This window comes from Siphateles boraxobius, unplaced genomic scaffold (assembly GCF_051911475.1).
Source record: "Siphateles boraxobius isolate OS27281-9 unplaced genomic scaffold, OSU_SipBor_1 22, whole genome shotgun sequence".
Lineage (NCBI taxonomy): Eukaryota > Metazoa > Chordata > Actinopteri > Cypriniformes > Leuciscidae > Siphateles > Siphateles boraxobius.
This window is the reverse complement of record NW_027508833.1, coordinates 28,814,768-28,836,273: the sequence shown is the minus strand read 5'-3', so window position 1 is coordinate 28,836,273 and position 21,506 is coordinate 28,814,768. Positions and strand designations below refer to the sequence as shown.

Below are 21,506 nucleotides of genomic sequence, written 5' to 3'. Positions count from 1 at the left end.
ATTTAAAGCGCATCTCCTGATGAAGCCAAGCAATTAGACCCATCCAGGCTCTCAATTCTTCAGTCTCTAGAGCTGCACTCTGACTGTTTATCATTTCAAATCATGTGGTAATATCTGCTCTAAATTATAGGTGCAGCAGATGATTATTACTGCATTGTTTACCAGGCTTGGACCAGACTGATGCTTTCATGCCTCCCTGCCGTTTTCTGCATGTAGAGGAACGAGACCAATAGGAAATGGAACAAAAAATAAAAAGACTTGACTTTGTGTCAATTAAGTGACGCAATCAAATGACAGGGACTATGACTCCCCCGTTTTTTTCTTCATCTCTCTTTATTCCTCCTATACAGTCGGTTTTCACTCCTCCATTTTGTCTTCACCACATGCTCCCACACTTTCGACACTCTCACAACATGATTCATCATTGCAAGCAGCCACCCTGTTCATATCCTGTCATTCAGTGCCAACAAGGAGATAGACCTGTTCCCAGTTCCTCACCCTTCCCCTCACTCCTTTCAAGGCATCTTAGATAAGAGCACCGGGCGCAAACTGCGATCGGGAAATTCAATTACCCGTCTGTTACATAAACATTTGTTCAGTAATTCAAATGAATAGTCCTTTGGGTTTCATTAGGCATCTGGCACACGGTATTACTGACATGGTAATGGAGAGTCTTTATCAAGTGAGTGGCACATATTAAAAGTTTGTGACAGGGTGATTAACACAGGAAAAAAAAAAAAATTGGACAATTGGGGAAAAACCCCCACAATAACTTTGTGCAATATTTTGTGTGTGTACTTTTAACTCTTGAGAAACAGAAAGTGGTTAGAGGGAAACAACCGTTTTGCATCCATTTGCAGGGAGCATGAGCACAATGTAAACGAATAACCGTGGTTTAAATGTACAGCGAAACCTTGTGGCAGAAATGTGCAGTAGTGTTTTCTGAACTTTCATACTATCTCTTCATTCCACCAAACATGAGCTTATGATAACTGTCTATCATTTCAACTTGCCATTAAAAGCGGCACAAGTGTTAGCTACTTTCCAGGATAATATATTATGCGCCATATTTGATAAAAAGTAAAAAGAGAATTTGACAAATAAACAATAGATATGTATGAAAAGTGCATCAGATTGAAAGAAAAAAAGACTATAAAGACTAGTTTGATTTAAAATACAAAAAAAAAGAAGAAAAAGAAAAGAAGAAAAAGAAAACAAAATTCATGCTCATTTAGCAGTCCTAGTACGAAGACGTTTCTTGATAAGGTTTTCACTCTCTTTCTCCCCTGGATTTCGGCCAATGATCTATAAGAAAGGTCAAATGTCAGCTGTTACTAAGAATGTAATTTTAAATTGAAATTCATGTAATTTTACATTTAAAAGCATTGAAAACATGGATATTTATATAAAGTAGTCTATCCTGTCATTAAGATTTTGGGTCAGTAAGATTTTTTAAAAAAGAAATTAAGTTTAATCAGCAAGGATATTAAATGGATTAAAAGTGACATTAAAGACACATTTTTGCAAAAGATTTCCATTTAAAATAAATGCTGTTCTTTTGAACCTTCATTTATCATAGAATCCTGAAAAAGAATTTATCAGTCTGCACAAAATTATTAGGCAGCACAACTGCAAATAATCAAATAAGTGCAGCCTTGGTGAGCGCAAGAGACTTCTTTAAAAAAAATCTAACAGACCCCAAGCTTTTTTGACCATTACAGTACCTGATGGGCCGGTATGTCCATTGGGGAGGAGATTTCTGGTCTGTCGTGTTTTCGTTTGTCACGTTTGGATTTAAGCTTCAGAGACATCGTCCCGCTATCAGGGGACTTTCCGCTCATCAATCCCATGATCCTCTTTGCTGAGACAGAGGAAGATTTTGATTGTCAGATAAACAAATAGGATGCCCGAGTATGACAAAGTTAGAAATGAACAAAAGGGTAATAATGATGGAATAAATCTAATCCTGACCTTTACTACCAAGAAAGGTGGGAGAGCCCTGAAGAAAATCTCCAATCTTCTGGATCGTTTTGTCTTTTTTCCCTCTTTGGTTTGACTCCTGGGAAGTTGAGGGCTATAAGGAGGGAGTTCATCAGTCACTGTAATCACTCAATACTAATAGGATCAGGAATCGTGATTCTATCAATCAAAGTCTTTGAGTTTGTGATACAGTGACTCTGAGACACTTTTTTTCTCTTAACTCCTTTTTCCATACTTCCACCTTCTACCTTATTTCTACTTTATTAAAAACTAATTATTCACATTGGTCTAGACGAGAATCTCAGTATCATATACTGTAAGAGAGATTTCACTGGTCATTATCATAGAATACATTTCTTAATGCATTTACTTCAATTTTAGAATGTGTTGTAACTCACCTCTTCCTGATGAGGTGTTAGGTGGGAAGTCATTCTACTCCTTGTATTCCTAATGTTCTCCCTTTCCATCCCATCCTGAGGAATAACAAAGTGCAATAGTAATCAAATATTTTGGAGTTAGGAAGGCAAAAGTAAATGCTTTGGTGTTTTTTTAGGCCTGTTTAACAGTGTTTCTGCTGTGTAACAGATCAATGTACAGAAAACAAAGTGATTTCTGGCTTACAAGATTAAACATTTATTGTAATAAAGCATATTATTTAGTAAAATGGTTATTAGAAGTGAGAAATCTTACATGAGGATGGACACCAGATTTAGAACTACTGATTTTTATACAATACCGTTCAAATGTTTAGGGTCAGAAAGAAATTTATACTTGTATTCAGCAAGCATGCATTAATTGATCTAAAGTGACAGTCAAGTGTTTATTATATGGTTACCAGTGATTTCTATTTCAAATAAATGTTGTTCTTTTGAACTTTCTATTTAAAGAATCGTGACAAAATGTATCACTGTTTCCACAAAAATAATAATAATTATAAAATAAAATAATAAAAAAGTGATAATGTATATTATAACATAAGATAAATAATTATAATAAGAAAAGTTTCTTGAGCAACAGCATATTTGTTTTGTGACACTGAAGATTGGAGTCATGACTGCTAAAAAAATTCAGCTTTGCAAGTATAAATTAAAATGCATATTAAAATAGAAAACAGTTATTTGAAATTGAAATACTATTTCACAATTTTACTGTTTTTACAGTATTTTTAATCAAATAATTGCAGCCTTGAGCATAAAGACTACTTTCGAAAACAATAAAAAAAAATCGTACAAACTTTTGAACAGTAGTTTACATACAAAATGGTCATAAATCTACACTGGACCCAAAGACCAAAGTCTAGCTATGAATGGCTTTATAGTCTGAATCCAGTCAGATATACCGAATAAAAGGGTTTGTTCCAATCATGTGAAAATTGTTGTCAGCATAAATTTCAGAAAATATGCTGTTAACCTCAAAATTAAAATGCGCAGTACACACACTGCAGACAGTGAAACAGACCTTAGTTGAATCTGAATGTTTGGCTGTGATTGGTCATATAAGATGTGATGGATGTTATGATGATCACTGATGAGCTAGTTAAGGAAAAAACAATTACCCAGTTGAAGTGGTTAATTAACCCTCTGCTGATGATCAGGTCAGCATGCAATTTTACAATGCTAAATGCAAATAGAGAGTATCTAAATGATCTGAATCTTTAATTCCTACTGACAAAACAAAAACTGGTTTCAGGTCAGCTGGAAAGAGTGGTGGTTTAATTCTTGACACTCAAAAGAGCACAAACCCCTGAGGATTAGTTGACAGATCTAGTGCCAAGAGTGCAGTGCATTAAAGCATATTTAATAAGACAGCAGAGCATCTGTCCGATCCCTCTTTTATACACATGCAAGAACAAATGCTACATGAAAAAAATATTCAGATCTGCAGAATAAATAAATGATTCAGTCTGAAAGACTTCTTAGTCTCTCTCCAGTGACTCATCAGTTTCATTCTCTTCCTTTCTCTCTCTTCAACCATTCTGCTTTCTCCCTCCATCACTCCCTTCCTGTCACTATCTTTCTCTAAACAACAAGATTGCATTTGTGACATTGCATGTGACAGCCAATGCCACGCTCGTAACACCCCCCAGTCTAAACGGGGCGGATCTCTGTCTGTTACACCTGTCACCTGCTCTCTGACTCGCAAGCTCGCATTAAAAGCAGACTAATGCCCTGACTCCCAGGAACCTGCCAAGTCATTCACCGTTCAATCGCATCGGAGGGAAACTGACTGACTGAAAATCAAGACTGATGGCTTGTTCTGAAGTCAGGTGCTGGTGTTTCCGAGGCAAATAATGGAAAGTGTAATTACAATCATTTAGAGGTGTCGAGGGTGAACGTATCACACGATTACAATGATTTCCCCCAATTATATGTGAAAAGGCATGACCTTAATGATTTAATGGGTGAATGTTGAATTATAGGTCTATTCTAAGGTCTACAGAGCATTATCTCCCAAAGCCTTTGTCATTTATGCATCATGAAGAAGAAAAAAGCCCTGCCACTGAGGGCATGGACAGCTCTTACAGGCAATAGCACCATAATGACTCTGTAAAACCACATAGCAAAACCCGCACCATGTGCACACCCACCTCAATAGAAATGTTATTATTTCTTTGATGCATCAAGGCTTCAGGGATAATGACTCATAAGCTGCATTTCCAACTTCAAGAACTCTAACCAAATGGCCTGGATAAGATGGTCAAAAACTTAATTAGGAACTTTAAACGGTTAATAAGATTACTGGTAGTTGCAAATCTTTTAATTTCTGCATCTTTACACTTTATAGGTACTCTGTTCAAAGACGTCTGGACTAGGCCATGTTCTGCTTTTAATAAGTGAATTGTGAACCGACCAAGAATGTGTATTACAGGAATAGATGACTCAATGAAAATTCTGTCATTACATATGCAACATTCTTTCTGATTTTGATGTATGGTAAACCTGATGCATATTTGTCTGACATTAGACTTCTGGTCAAAAAAAGTGCAAGAACCAATGACATTTGTTACTGACATTCAACCTGCATCACAAAAGACTTGGAATACAGTTTTATCCTTATTTCTTTAAAAAAAAAAGTATTTATATGAAGAGCAGCTGCATTACATTTCCTTAGAATTCTCCTTTTGTGTTCCACTGAAAAGATAACAGCATATGGGGTTGTAACGACATGAGGACAAGCAAATAACAAAATAATTTTCATTTTCGCGTCTTTTAAGAAAGTAAAGATTCAAAATTCATGTTGATTTTAAGGACAAGCTCTGCCAGTATATTATTTAATGGGACACTTACATCACACAGACTTGCTCAAATTGATTTGGTGTGGAGGAAAATTTCAGAGGGCAAAAAAGTAAATCAGACGATTTATGGATTTATACTTCTAATCTTCAGCTCTGTGGGTTAATCTGACGAAATTAACATGACCCTTAGTGTATTTTCTGTGAATGTCTGGTTCCAGACCATTAGGAGTCCTGAAGGTGGAACAGCTGTTGAAGTAGGATTAAATAGAAAGAGGGTACCTGAGGACTGGGTTCAGAGAAAGCTTTCTTTTTCACCACGCTGCTCCTGCCTCCTTTCTGCTTCAAGTGAATAGAAGCACCATAAAAATGGTTTGTGCCATTCAATTACAAAACTCTCCAACAATTAGCAGCTACAGAGCATGTGGAAGCATGACTCTGTTGCCAGGGGCAACCGGCGTGAGAGCACAAGATTCTTTGACAATAAGAGGTCACTTATTTTGAGTGAAGAGCATTCTTTCAGAGTGCAACATTACATCTTCACTGCAGTGTTTTGAGAGAATAGCACAACCTACCTAGACTACAGACTCTGTGCATGGCTACCCTTTTTAAGTGTGTTATAATAAAATGTTAACACCCTGTTTAGTCAGCATTTATGGTCGATTTGTATTTGTGCATTGGTAATCCCTCTGTCTGAACCATTCAATTAAATTTCCATAAACAGGTTTTAAAAATCTATAAACCAACAGTGTATTCTATAATTATTGTTATTGGTCCCAGAGCAAGTATCCGCAAGTGTTTAAGTTGCCTGGAGAGAGTGTGTGAGGTTAGGCCAAGGCACACTCAACCACACACATAAATATATTCTCACACTCAGAACTTTGTGCTTAATAGGACTGCCATTTTGCTGCCCATGCACAATGAACACTAATCGTTAAGTGTAAATGTGCAAAATTGGAGTCTTGTTAATGACTAATTAGGACAATTAAAGGGCTACTGGCTGTGCAGATTAGGTCAGCACAGATGGTCAATGGATTTTATATTAAAAAATGTATAATTTAAAAACAATTAAGGTTTTAAAATAAATTAAAGTAAAACAAAATTTCCCATGATTTTAAGGCTAGAAATCGAAAAGATTAGACATTTCGCTCAAGCACAAGATGACTGCAGGTCATTCCAGTCACAGCACTTTATATCACTTTATGTGAACTAAGAACCTTTTTCTAAACCCCCCCTCCATTGGATTAATTTCTCACCTTCTCAATCTCCCCGCTCTTCCTCTTGCGAGTGGGTCGGGAGATTTTAACAGTAACAGCGGAGTCTTCTCCCTGCCGCTTGAGAGCGAAACGATCCGGCTGCAGAGGGCTGAAGGAAATTTCCAGCTCAGGCCGTGGAAACCTGGAACGTCTGCCTGTTTCCGTGGAGATCACTGACGAATCTAGCACCAGCGGACAGCTAGCGGACGAACTCTGCGATATGAAGATTATTATCATCAACTTTATCATCAATGGACTGAGAAATATGTGCATTTATTTATCACTTTTTATCAAAAATGAGCAAACGCAACAAATAAATCTAAAGAGATGTAACATGAGAGGTGCCGCAAAAAGTAAACTTATTTATTTAATGATGGCATATTAAGAGTTTTTTATTTACTGAAATCTCACTAAAATATGTAAATAAAAGATCTAATGGCAAGGCTGTCAGAACTGACACGGGATGGCCACTTAACACATCATTGGCCAATCATTGCCCAAATGCTTTATAACCTAAAGAAGCCAAATATCAGCCTGGATGGATGATATAATGCTCTGTAGATCTGAGTAGGGATGGGTATCGTTAAGTTTTAACGGTATTACTACTCTTACCGATACTGCTTATCGATCCGGTACTTTAACGGTATTCTTATCGGTTCTTTTTGGTGTTTTTTTGTTTTGTTTTACATTCGGGTAATAATTTGCTTTATATATAAAATATCTATAGCAAAAGAAAAAGCAATGCTTTAACAAAATGAATAAAATATCTATTTGTTATGCAGCAGTGTGCTGGCTTTTTTGTTTTAATTTTTGTTTTAATTTCAGGAAGGTCTACTAAAATTACGTTTCAGGTAAGTGTTTCTTTCTGAGAAGAAATCTAATTTAGTAATCAAATGTAAAACAACACTGCATATTTTATTTATATTATTAAAGTTTAAGTTATTCATTCAAGAGCTGCAAGTGATTTTCTCTGCCTTTTGCTGTTTGATTTCGCATTAATGGCTCAATCGTCAGGTTTATTAGACTGCTGCCCCTTTAAGACCGAGTGCAGATCTAATAGATGACTGACGCACCACAATTTTCTCCCAACTATTTAAGTCCATTTAAGACATAAACTGTTTAAGTGAATAAATTGTTTCAATGAATCTCAGAGCTGGTCATTTTTATATTTTATGTATATTTGATAGTTTAGATGCGCACATGAAGCCCAAATATAAGTATACTTTTCTTGTCTCGTTGCAGTCCATTTCGGAGCGTGCGTCGCCTTGTGAACAGCGTCTCTTGTGATTTTTGTGCCTTTAATAGCGCTTTTAATGATTAAACACGTTTGGGTTTTAGAAAGAAATGACAGCGCATCGCTGTGAAGGGAAGGAAGTTGCGCTAGACAGAATGCGTCTCGTTTGTAATGGTTTCATCTCAAATATGTTCTTTTTATAATCTTTGAAAGCCGAAATCTAAAATAAAAGTAGAATTATATCCCAGATCTAAAGTGTAACCACGTTTGAATGTTTAGTTCTGTCCTCATTGTCGCTCATTAAGCAGAGGCTGTCGTGTTGTGCGCGCTGTGGCTCCACGTGAGAGATTGCGCTCTCTCTCTCTTCTGGACTGCGAATAGCAAAATAGCATCACAGACAAATGGTTTAATATTAATATATATAGAAATGGCTGGCGAGATAAACATGTTCTAGATTACGTCTTTATAGCAATAATAAATAGTAGGCCTACGTGTATTTGGTATTTTCTTCATTTCTCCAGTACCGACAGCAGAACCGATAACGTCCGAGCTTATTGATACAGTGGTCTTTCAAAATTGAGCCCCGGGGCCCGTTTAATACCGGGTTTCGGTACCTATCCCTTGATCTGAGACAACATTTGTTAACACATTAATTACCATGAAATAACAGTGAACAATATTTTAGCAGCACTTATTAACTATGCTATGGTTCAAAAGTTTGGGGTTAGTTTTCTACACATTTGAAAGAAGTATCTTATGTTCACCAAGGCTTCATGTATTTGATAAAAATACAGCAAAACTGTAATATTGTGAAATATTATTACACTTTAAAAAAAAATTATTTTAATATATTTTAATTTATTCCTGTGATACAAAGCTGCATTTTCAGCATAATTTCTACAGTCTCAAGAAAATCTATTATTATTATTATTATCAATTTTGAAAACAATTGAGCTGCTTAATATTTTTGTGCAATGTAGATAATTTTCAGGTTTCTTTGATGAACAGAAATATCAAAAGAACAGCATTTATTTAAACTAGTACAATGCCTGTGTAAAATGCCCGTGTTTTTGTTTGTTGGTTTGGTATGTTTGAGTTGCTGAATAGCCTAGGCTACTATTACACAGGAGCCTAAACTCCTGAGAAAACGATAATGTTAAGCGCACCAGAATAAAATATAATATTCAGAATTAAACAGTGAAGCTGACTTACAGATTCAGTTAACATCCACAAATGAATAAGCGCGACGATTCAGGGGAGGTTCAGACCTTGGCTAGAGCAGCAACAGTGAACTCTGAGAAAACGCTACGCTTGAGCAAACAGTTTGTGAATAGGCTACTACAAATGATGGCCGTGAATAAAATATAATATTAAGATATTTTTTAACCCCAACCCTCTAATGTCAGAATGTTTATTTTTAAATCACAACCTTCTAAACATCATCTAAACATCTTCAATGTGTGCTTCTTTTACAGAGATATGTGAATAACAAACACACAGACAGACGTTTCTGTAATTTATAGATAGATGTATGTATGCGTGTCTGTGTATAGGCTATATTATATTTGTATATACACTGTATATTATATGTGTGTGTCTGTGTACTGTATATGTTTTTTTGCGATAAATCGATTTGACAGTATGAATGTGCAAAATCAGTTTTTGTGTGTGTTTTTTAGTAATTGTTGGTTTGGTGTGTTTGAGTGCTCATTGTTTCAGTTACACAGCAAAAGTTCAGTGACATTTTTATTTGTGCATGGTTGAAAGCAAATACTGATACTGACAGAATGACATACAATAAATATGGAAAATTGAACTACATGTATAACTAACTACTGACAACTAACTACTTCTGAATAACTACAATATTTAGAGGTAAACATTGTAGCTGACTTAATGTTTAGCTGACAGAATGTTTATTTTTAAACCACAACCCTCTCTAATGTCAGAATGTTTATTTTTAAACCACAACCCTCTCTAATGTCAGAATGTTTATTTTTAAACCACAACCTTCTCTAATGTCAGAATGTTTATTTTTAAACCACAACTTCAATGTGTGCTTCTTTTACCGATATATTTGACGATATCTTTTGCATTTCTTATCCAAAAAACGTCAAACTCGGCACTGCACTTACTCGTGCCCGTAGCAAGACACCTGTCAAGTTTGAGATCCATCGGACTAACGATTCGAGAGATATGCGATTAACAGACAGACACACAGACAGACAGACGTTCCTGTAATTTATAGATAGATTAGAAATATGTTGTAACAAATTACTTTATTTAAAGGACAAGTTCTGTATTTTACACTTAAAGCCCTGTTTTAAGATAGTTTCTGATGAAATAAAACGGTTAAGATTGAAATTTGGACAAATGCTGATGTCCCGAGAATTTTTGGTTTCTGTGGTAGCACCCCCCCACCCACCCCCCTAAATAAAAATAAAAAAATAAAAAAATGGAACAGAAAGTAATTGTGATTCATCATTTTCACAATGAAATGATAGCCAGGTAGGGTGTATTTCGGTTTTACCTGACTGGTGACAGATCCTTTGTTTCTGATCGTGTTTTTGAGCGTACTGGTGTTCAGAGGCTTCACATCAGACAATTCTTCTTCCATTGTCTAGCACAACAATTAAGAGATAGTCATCAAACATTCCTCACTCTCTATTTCATTACCAACTCAATTTAATTACACAGCTATGTCTAATAAACAACACATATCACCACAGGTTGGTACAAATATAGATTGAGAGCTCCCTGAATGATTGCATGTGTTCAAATCAGTTTGGGGAGACGATTCTTTGGAAGGCATTGATGTACCAAGAAGTAAAAAGTAATAAAGGCCAGTTTCTATTCTGACTATAATTATCCAATACAATCTATATAAAAGCTCAATTCATATAACTCTCAGTTCCTCCTAGCATACAGTCAACTCAGCTCATCTGAGGTGAATTATATAAAATAAAAATGATTGTTTGAAGGACAAGGCCACACTTTACTTAGCAGTGTGTTTTGTACAAATGCCAACATTCAGAGTAAAGCCACTTCAAACTTTTGACAGTGATTATATTTGTCATATTCAGACTCTAATGAACCATCAAAGGCAACGGGTGAATTGGCAGTAATAAAACATGTGTTTCTGACCTGGGTTGATGAGTTTCTGCGAAGTCTGCCGCCCGTGACACTGACACTGAGCAGTTCCTTCAGTTTCTGGATCTCTGCGTCCTTTGCAGTCAGCTCTGCCTGCAGTGCCTCGGTCCTGCTGTCCTCAGTGACCTCCTAAGACATTTACATTTACATTTATTCATTTAGCTGACGCTTTTATCCAAAGCGACTCACAATTGCTATATGTCAGAGGTCGCACACCTCTGGAGCAACTAGGGGTTAAGTGTCTTGCTCAGGGACACATAGGTGTGTCACAGTGGATTCGAACCCGGTTCTCTCACACCAAAGGCATGTGTCTTATCCACTGCGCCATCACCACCCACAGAGACAGAGTGTTAAAATAACACTTTATGTACAATCAATTTGTAACAGCTATTAGTTTAACTTTTGTGGCTTACTTTTTTCAGAAAAACTTTTGTTGACAATTATAGGGTTCTGCATGTATACATCACATCCAGATGATATAATCACACAGGCTACATTATTAAGCCTCCATATTAGAAAAAAAAAAAATTCCGACTGGACAGAGATCCCATTCAGCTTTAGTCCAGCTAAAAATAACTTCTGAATTGTGTCATTTTTATTAGATTTGCTTGGCTTCAAAAGAGCTGTATGACTCTGAAGTTCTGCTGATGTGAGTGATATGAAACTGTAATGCTGTAAACAAATCTGGACTGCCTCATAATCGTACAGATAATAGGAAATTAACTCTTAGAACATCTGTCAACCAATCAGCATCAACTATTCAGCACCGATGCACAAATGACGGCACTGCTATCATACTTCCCTACATGCACTTGAACTGCCACTGAGTTAATTACCCCAGGAATTATTAAATAATATCTAAATTAACCATGCTTTCATACCACGTAATATTATTTTTAACTAAAAACAAATTAATGTATGAATTGCCTGAAAAAAAATTGGAGAAGTTACATGAAAATAAAATTGTTAATATTTATTTATTGATAAAGATGTTTCACTGCAATTTACATGACATTAAAATAAATGTTTTTAATTAAAATGTGTTTATTATGATAAATATTAATCAATAAAATGTTTTGATTTTTGCTCATTGTTATGTGTAAACGTTATAGTTTGAGTGAACTAGAAGTTGCAACCGACTTTAAAAAGAAACACTAGTAAAAACAAATCTTGATAATTCCTGGTATGTTAAGTCTTGAACGGGCTGATGCATCTACCAGTTTCAATTAGGTTAAAAATGTGCTTTTATGTATCAGACAATTTTACTACCATTCAAAAGTTGTATGTCTGTAAGATTTTTTTTTTTAAATTCAAAAGAAATCTCTTATGCTCACTAAGGCTGCATTTATGCAATCAAAAAACAGTAAAACAGAAAAAATTGTGAAATATTATTACAATTTAAAATAGCCTAACTGTTTTCCATTTTAATATATTTCATCAGAGATTCCAGTGATGGTAAAGATTAGGGGTGGGAATTGGCAAAAATGTGACGATTCGATAGTATTGCGATATTTGGGCCACGATTCAATATTATTGCGATTCTCAATATATTGCGATACAGCAAGTATTGCGATTCGATTTTCTGCGATATTGCGATTTATGTCCCCATATTGCCATATTATTCAAAGGCATTACAAAAAATGAGGAAAATAAGACCGCTCAAGTCACTTTAAATGTCACATTTAAATCTGTAAACATTATCTTCTACACATTAACTGAAGTGCAAAAACTTAGGAGGGTAGTACAAAAACTTGAAAACTTGTTCTTGAACATTCAGGACATAGGACCTTATTACAGCACAGGACGTAATTATTCTCTGAATAGGAGACCTCTCACATGAATGGTGAGCTGTAGACTTGCTACTGGATAGTCGGTGTTACACGGTGTCGCAACAACGGTTTCATCACTTGCCCACCACGGCACCGCAACAACAACAAAAAAGTTTAAAGTGTTAAAAATATTTAACGCAATTACGCAGTATCCGTTAAATCCTGCCTGTATTACACACACACGAGTCACAGAAAAGACACGCGTCAGAATCGAGTTGTCTTTCGGGCTTGGACAAACCATAACACACACAAATTATGCCAAAATGTCCGCTTTGTCTAGTGTCCTCATAAGAGCAGTCTTAAATGATTTAAATAAAGTCTTAAATTAACAGAGATTTGTGAGAAAATGGGACGCGTGTCAGATCGCGTCTCTGTCTCACATTGCACTGCATTAAGGAATGTACAGCTTATGTAGCCTACGCTCAACGGCTGTCCGAATTCGCTCATTCGTTTTCATTCACTCCTTCAAGTGAACAGTATTAGTGGACTAACCTAGGGAATAGGCCTAACTTAGTGAATGAGGGTTTAGGGGGCAATTTAAATAATAAAAGTCTGATACTTGGCGCCCGTGTATTGCCACAGAAAATATTGCGATACTATGCTGTATCAATTTTTTCCCCCACCCCTAGTTAAGATAAATTTTCAGCAGCCATTATTCCAGTTTTTAGTGTCAAATGATCCTTCAGAAATTATTCTAATATGCTGATTTGGTGCTCAAGAAACATTTATAATTATGATCAATTTTGAAAATGGTTGTTCTGCTAAATATTTTTGTGGAAACTGTAATACATTTCGTTCAGAAAAAGTTCACAAGAACAGCATTTCTGTCAGGACCACTATCATCAAATACGATTGACAATTACCATACAGTTAAGATTGGCGGTATGGTTCTGTTCTCCAGTAGGGGTTCAATCTTCAGCTGGCTGGCAGGACCTATGACCTGTCAATGGCTTGCTGGTATGGAGCTAGAAATGTGTCTTTATTAAATGCGAGAAAATAAATGATCTGAGAGAAAAAAAAAGTTTGAGAGAAAAAGTTATCACACTGATAGCAAAAAAGCATTTCATGAGAGAAAAAATAATATTTGAAAGAAAAAGTTTTCATACCAATAGCAAAAAATAATATTTGAGACTAAAAAAAGTTTTGAGAGAAAGTATTTTCTCATAGAACATAAAAAATATAAATTTAAAATTTTTAAAATTATTTCTGAGAAAAAAATCTCTCAAAACACTTTGAAAAAAAATCTCAAATATATATTTTTTGCTATCAGTGTGAAAATATTTTCTCTAAAAAAAAAGTGTTTCTCTCAAAACGCTTTTCTTTGCTCTCGATGCAATTTTTTGCTCTCGTGTCAGGATTTTGCTTTAGCTGTGGAAATTGTGTCATGGGCGGGGCCACGTTCTTTTTTTCCTATTGGAACGTTCCTATTGGCCAGTCGGGTGAGCATCGTCTTGTCTTGGGAGTCGAACTGAATCATTACACCATTTTTCGCGTTCGTTTCACCTAGATAGATGCCGTCTCTGCCTTAGTTGAACACGGACACTCCAATGTTTGGGTAAGATGATGACACACACACAACTCGATGGGTAGCTGGCTGAGAAAGTTCAGTATCACTGAATATTAAACATTAAAAAATAGCACTCATGCAAGTTTACCTAGCATGATGGCTAATTAATAATTAGCTTTACTAGCGATTAGCAAGCTAATAATATAATACACATTCATTCATGAATATGAGTGCTATTTTTAATGTTTAATCTTCAGTGATGCTGAACATGCTCAGCCAGCTAACATCCAGTTGTGTGTGTCATCATCTTACCCAAACATTGGAGTGTCCGTGCTCAACTTAGAGCTTAGATCGGGCCCAAAAAATCAAGCCCGACCCTACCCGAGCCCGTGCACGTTGTGTCCGAGCCATTACATTAACCCAACACATTAACTATAATTATGAGCCCGAGCCCCATTTAAACCCGACCATTTTGATACGTGGGTCGTTATAACGGACATTCTCAACTACTTTCTATGTTACTTTCTCCTCCTCCTCTTTTTTCTGCATCTCCAAATACTTTCAAGTCAGCCTACGTGTCACCATCATACACATCAGCATAAATGCTCCTGATAAATTATGTTATTAACCCGTTTAATCACACATTTTTTCTTGCAACTTGAGTACATGCATTTTACTCCTTAGACCTCCCTAACACTCAAACATTATGCCTTTTTTGATTTTATGTTGGTTAAGAAAGTAAAATATTAGGTTTTATACTGGGTCACAATAGTGACCGGTGGGAAACACCATAGTCAGAATTCATACAAATTCTTCAATTAGACCTATTGACACAATTCATTCCAAGACATCCAATACCTCGTTTTGTCATTTCGTGAAGGAGGCTTAGTGAGGTGAAAAGGTTTTCATGTACAAAGTTACACCCTGGAGGAACTTCTGCTTGTTCGGCCTGACCCCTATGGGCTAGACTTCACTTTCACTAGACTTTTGTTTTTGCCCCCATTTTTCATGAGCTGAACTCAAAGATCTAAGACCTTTTCTATGTACACAAAAGGCCTATTTCTCTCAAATATTGTTCACAAATCTGTCTAAATCTGTGTTAGTGAGCACTTCTCCTTTGCCAAGATCATCCATCCCCCTCACAGGTGTGGCATATGTTCAGTGTAGGATTGCCAATACCTGCCAATACCAGCCAATACCTGTGTTTTCAATTGAAGCACTGTGTTATACTACCGGTCACAATTGTGACCGTTAACAAATTTACAAGTCTTACGAGCAAAATATATATGCAGGAGTATAATTTTCAAAATATATCAGTAGTAGACCCTTTAAAGAATAGATGTACAAAATATGATAGTTCTATCTGTTAATTAAGATGTTTGACATACTACTTTTTGTAGTAGTCTGAGGAAGACATCTTCTTCTAGATGTTCAAGCAGGAAGTAAACTGATCTGGTCATGTGACCTTTCACACTAATCACATGACATTAATAGATTTTAATCAAGACAATCTATTTTGTCATTTAAAAGTTGAATTTCTTGACCAAAGTCAATAACAACATTTTTAGAGCTTCCAGAAATAAGAAAAAAGATGCGGTCACAATTGTGAACGGTGGGATTAAACGGGTTAAAGCATTAACACACAAACCACTGTTATAACATAAAAATGGTTTGGCATGATTGAATGCACGCAAAGTGCGCTCCCTTAAAAATTCCTAAAGCTGACATCAGTTCATCGCGATCTCACACATCTCTGTTATTATCAATGAAGCTGACTGCACAATGAATCTTTCATAATATATACACTTTGTTTGTTATAATTAGAGGATTTGCCAGCATACAGAATTCAGCACTGAACAAAAAGTCCGTTTTGAGCAGTGAGGGGAGTCTATCTTAAATGCTTCTGATTGGCCATTGCGTTCAAGAAATCAGCACATATGTCTGTGATTGGCTACATCGCTCAACGCTGCAAACATGTTATAAAACGAAACTCTGGCCTGTAAATCCTTTGTATTTTGTTTTAGTTGTTCTTGTTGCTTTTCTGCAACAGATGAATAAAAATGTATTCGTTTTTATGTTTTATTCATAGATATTTCTAGTTTGCGGGAGTCCCACGAATCGTTTTATTTTCCCGGACCCCACACATACAGAGTGAGTGCATTACAGCCCGCGCTCGTACTCGGCCATCAAATCTAGATCAAAGGCCCGGCCTGGCCCGAGGATAGTGACGGGAAATATCCCCCCGACCTCGGGCAGAGAATCTAAACTCTTATGGCAGAGGAGGCATCTATCTAGGTGAACCGAACGCGAACAATGGTGTAATGATTCAGTTCGACTCCCAAGACAAGACGATGCTCACCCGACTGGCCAATAGGAACGTTCCAATAGGAAAAAAAGAACGTGGCCCCGCCCATGACAATTTTCACAGCTAAAGCCAAATCCTGACACGAGGGCAAAAAATTGCATCGAGAGCAAAGAAAAGCGTTTTGAGAGAAACACATTTTTTTAGAGAGAAAATGTTTTCACACTGATAGCAAAAAATATATATTTGAGATTTTTTTTCAAAGTATTTTGAGAGAGATTTGTTTTCTCAGAAATAATTTTACAAATTTCAAATTTATATTTTTTTAATGTTCTATGAGAAAATACTTTATCTCAAAACTTTTTTTAGTCTCAAATATGATTTTTTGCTATTGGTATGAAAACTTTTTTCTCTCAAATATTCTTTATTCTCTCATGAAATGCTTTTTTGCTATCAGTGTGATAACTTTTTCTCTCAAACTTTTTTTTTCTCTCAGATCATTTATTTTCTTGCATGTAATAAAGACACATTTCTAGTTCCATATGCTGGCAGCTGCCAGTGGCAGGAATGAACACTTGGATGAACACTTTTTGTGTTTTCTGTTCCTCCCTCACTAGCTAATTTAATATGCTTCTGTTGATAAGATTATGTTCTTTTGTATGATTGATGTTTTGGGGCTGGTTATCCCAATTAAAGCAGTCAAATGAACCCTGATCACGACTGGTTGCTTAATGACGCTCAATCCAGCCAGCCGCGGTTGAACTGCGAGTATAATGCGTTCTCTGTCACCCTGGCTGCAAGGAAATACATTGTTTTCTTTTTATGAATGTACTCTCATGCATTTATTCTTTCGTATGATTGATGTTTTGGAGAATTTTAGCCCAATTAAAGCAGTCAAATGGTCCTGATCACGGCTGGTTGCTTACTGACGCTCAATCCAGCCAGCCGTGGTTGAACTGCGAGTATAACGCTTTCTCCGTCACCCTCGCTGCAAGGAAATACATTGTTTTCTTTTTATGAATGTAATCTCATGCATTTATTCTTTTGTAAGATTTTATCCCAATTGAAGCAGTCAAATGGCCCTGATCACAAATAGTTGCTTACAGTATGTTCATGGACGCTCTATTGTTCCCTAATGGTTACACAATTTCACTAATTATATAATTATATATACTAACTATATTGTGAAATACATATATATTTTTGACTAATGAATTGAACTCAATATTTAGATAAACTTGTTTGTAACATCACGCCAGGATCTGACTGTTTGAATATACTACCCACCCGACCATAGTCACAAACCAGTGGGATCTTATGATGAAAGAACTCATGTTGCCACTTCATCGGGATAAAAAGAACTTAGCCTATAATTGACAAACTAATCTGACAGTTTCGAATAAACTACCCAGGCCAATAAAAATGGGATCTTATGAAGTGGGAGGTAAGTTTCGGCTATACTGTAGCCTTGCATGTTGCCGCTGTAAAAATAATGTATCGCTGACTTCCAGAACTTTACCGAACACCTTAATTATAACTGATAACAATAATAATTATTTTGTGAAGACAATATTAATTCAAGAGCTAATGATAGATATTTTAAATAGTGTATGAATTATGCAGTTACAAATTCTACATTTAATCCACAATTTATAATGTGTGATAAGATTTTTGTTTCTTGGGTTTTATTTGATAGTAGTCTTTGTAAATTTGAAAATACTGATACAGTCAGTGCTCCGTGATTTTACAGTTTAAGTTTGATTTCTTTTTGATTAAATTATTAAAAAGCTTTCTTTAATTGAATTATTAAAAAGCATTGCTGTATTTTGTCCTGTTGTCACAGAAAATGCTCAAAGGAATGACAAAGATACATGTTATTGGATTTAATTTACGCTGAATAGGCTACTCTGCATCTACATTATTACACAACTATTAAAATCGTCACAACTAGCGCCAGTATCCATACAAATTAGATTATTTTCCTTAGAATGAGAGGCAGGCAACAGTAGCGTCAGTAAGCAACCAGTCGTGATCAGGGCCATTAGACTGCTTTAATTGGGATAACATTTTCTAAAACATCAATCATACAAAAGAAAGAATACATGAGAGTACATTCATAAAAACAAAACAATGTATTTCCTTGCAGCGAGGGTGATAGAGAACGTGTTAAAGGCTACTTGCAGTTCAACCGCGGCTGGCTGGATTGAGCGTCAGTAAGCAACCAGTCGTTATCAGGGCCCTTTGACTGCTTTAATTGGCATAAAATTCTCCAAAACATCAATCATACGAAAGAATAAATGCATGAGAGTACATTCATAAAAAGAAAACAATGTATTTCCTTGCAGCAAGGGTGACAGAGAACGTGTTATACTGGCAGTTCAACTGCGGCTGGCTGGATTGGGCGTCAGTAAGCAACCAGTCGTGATCAGGGCCATCTGACTGCTTTAATTGGGATAACCAGCCCCAGAACATAAATCATACAAAAGAACATAATCTTATCAACAGATGCATATTACATGAGCTAGCGAAGGAGGAACAGAAAACAAAACTGCCAAACATAATTGGTTTCTGAAACTTGCGAAGGCAGACTGCCAGGCAGCCACGCAGCTGCCAGCCAGCCACTGACAGGTCACGTCACCTGCCAGTGGCAGCCTCTGCCAGCCAGTTGAAGATTGAACCCCGCATCATGCAGCCTAGCATGGATAAGAGCAGGGAGAGCAGCAATAACCCCCCAAAACAAAACCATATGCCAATATCCCCCAACACAACCTGACAGCGAAATTCTAGATGTCTTTTACACACTACCCCCAACACTACTAACTAATGCTGAAAGAATGGTTAATGGGTCAAAGACGAGACGTCACCATTTTGTAGGGCTGGACCCGGATATTCGAATATTCCTTCAGTGTGTTGGTATTTGATTTGAAAATGTGACATTCGAATATTCTTTTTTTTTTTTTGCACACCTGGCATCCCCCTCGATACGGTTCTCATTCGCGCTTGAATATGTTTTACACTAAAAAATCTGGTGAAATATAATACTTAACATATAACTACGTTATATCTACTAAATAAATATATTTGCTTCTTCTTGGACTACTAAATGTGTTCCTGCAGCGGGAGTATTCTCTGACTAGAGCGCAGAACAGCGGAGTTTGTATGGACAGAGGTGCATGCATGAGCTTGTATTTTGGGTTAAGCTGCGTTGCTTTGACATTGTGGAACATAGAATAATAGAAACAAAATGTATTATCCTTTTTACCCTTATCAATCTAAATTAATCTACAGCTAAATATAGGAGACTTTGAGATTTTACTGGGACGTCACGTTTATTTTTCGTTTGTCTTTATTTAAATTTCGTTTTTCTTTATTTAAATTTTGTTTTTCTATATTTAAATTTCGTTTTCATTTATTTAAATTTCGTTTTTATTTGTTTAAATTTCGTTTTTATTTATTTAAATCTAGGCTACTTTTTCAGTGAGAAAAATATTAAAAGACTACCTTATTAAAAATATTGCTTAAGTTAAAAGACGTGTGTGTGTGTTTTATATCACTAGCGCAGTGTCCGTTCTCGGAGCATATATGCCCTGCATGCGTGAGGTGCACCGCTTCTTTATTTAAATCTACCCTACTTTGTCAGTAATTTGTTAGTGAGAAAAATATTAGACTACCTTATTAAAAATATTGCTTGAGTTAAAAGACCTGTGTGTGTTTTATATCACTAGTGCAGTGTCCATTCTCGGAGCATATAAGCTCTGCTCGCGTGAGGCGCGCGCGCATCCGGCTCGCGCTGTTCTGTAGTTTATTAAAAGTTAATTAATTCTGAACGTGTCGCGTCTCGGCTGTCTATCTATATTGCACCAAATACGACACTGCATTCCCTTGTGAAGTTGTTTGGATGAACGGTTCTCGAAATAATCAAAATGCAACGGACAGACAGACATAGGCTATAGAGATTCCGAAGCTTCAAATATTCGATGTTCATTACTACCGAAGCTTCGAATATTCGATGTTCATTACTACCGAAGCTCAAAAAATGGTATTCGGACCAGCCCTACCATTTTGGTGTCCGCATCAAATTAAAGCTGCTGTCCTTAGTTTTTCCTCTTTGTCGCCATCTCTGTTCGAAATCTGCAATTGCAGTTATTCGCGGAATTATAAACTTTACGTGGGTTGTGCTTCAGCATGGCACTGTGTGGATGAATCCAATGTTTTGAGGAGAATGTGCGGCTGTCAGTCACCGCGCCGGTGTGGATACGGTCATTCGGAATCACAGATTCTACTTTTTGGAAGTGTGCCCAACATAAGAATTTTCACCGGAAAATGTCACCTGAACAAGTAAGTAACATCCACTTTTGTTCTAACCAACTACTCGGAAAAAAGCATTGCAGCAAATCGCGCTGATTAAATCTAACGATCGCTTATCATATCACGTCAAACCATGCAAATTATACTTTGTTCTCAAATTGTTAATGTTAACGACATAATTTTTCTGTAGCCACTCCGAAGTCCAAAGGCTTTTGCATTTTACAACGGGTGAATCTCCAGTTGTCAGTGGTGATTGTCATTTGAACCTTTCTGGATCCGCCATCAAATTAACACATGATATCCCCCAACAATTTGGGGGATTAATTTATCATAGAGTTGTTTGTGGTTGGGTAAATTATATGAAGTAGACTCACTCCTTCGGTCAAAGTCGAGGGAGCGAGGGTCTGTCCATATAAACTTCCGTTATCCACTTCACGAAGTGGAACGCACTTCAAAATTGCGGCAGGGATTCCACCGAGGGGAAGTGCTTTGGGAAGTTCGCAAGTGCGTGTGTAAAAGTGGACTGGAACGCAGCCTCAGTGTAACAGAATCAGGGAACAATTTTGAAATTAAATAAACAACCAATAGTCATTAAGCAGTTTGTGACATCATCAAAGGGCATCCGGAAGATTGTGTGGTGCTGCAGCAAGATACGTTTATTGCTCTTAAATATTTGATAATTTTACCTTTTCATAGTATGGTAACTTG

The 21,506-nt window shown here is 36.4% G+C and overlaps 1 protein-coding gene across 3 annotated transcripts in view; it reads right to left on the bottom strand.

The window, feature by feature from the left end:
* Nucleotides 1–314: 314 nt before the first annotated feature.
* kif20ba (kinesin family member 20Ba) overlaps nt 315–21,506 on the bottom strand; it is a 40,301-nt gene continuing 19,109 nt past the window's right edge. The window contains exons 28-35 of one of the 3 annotated variants that reach the window (XM_077239473.1): nt 10,847–10,981; nt 10,233–10,322; nt 6,469–6,681; nt 5,495–5,551; nt 2,379–2,453; nt 1,972–2,074; nt 1,725–1,861; nt 1,104–1,305 (exon numbers count right to left, since the gene is read on the bottom strand). In XM_077239473.1, coding sequence (XP_077095588.1) covers nt 1,228–1,305; nt 1,725–1,861; nt 1,972–2,074; nt 2,379–2,453; nt 5,495–5,551; nt 6,469–6,681; nt 10,233–10,322; nt 10,847–10,981 — 888 coding nt within the window. In that variant the 3' untranslated portion in view covers nt 1,104–1,227. Of the gene's footprint in view, nt 1,306–1,724; nt 1,862–1,971; nt 2,075–2,378; nt 2,454–5,494; nt 5,552–6,468; nt 6,682–10,232; nt 10,323–10,846; nt 10,982–21,506 lie in introns of all 3 variants that reach the window. The other 2 variants (XM_077239475.1, XM_077239476.1) reach the window with 2 other exon arrangements.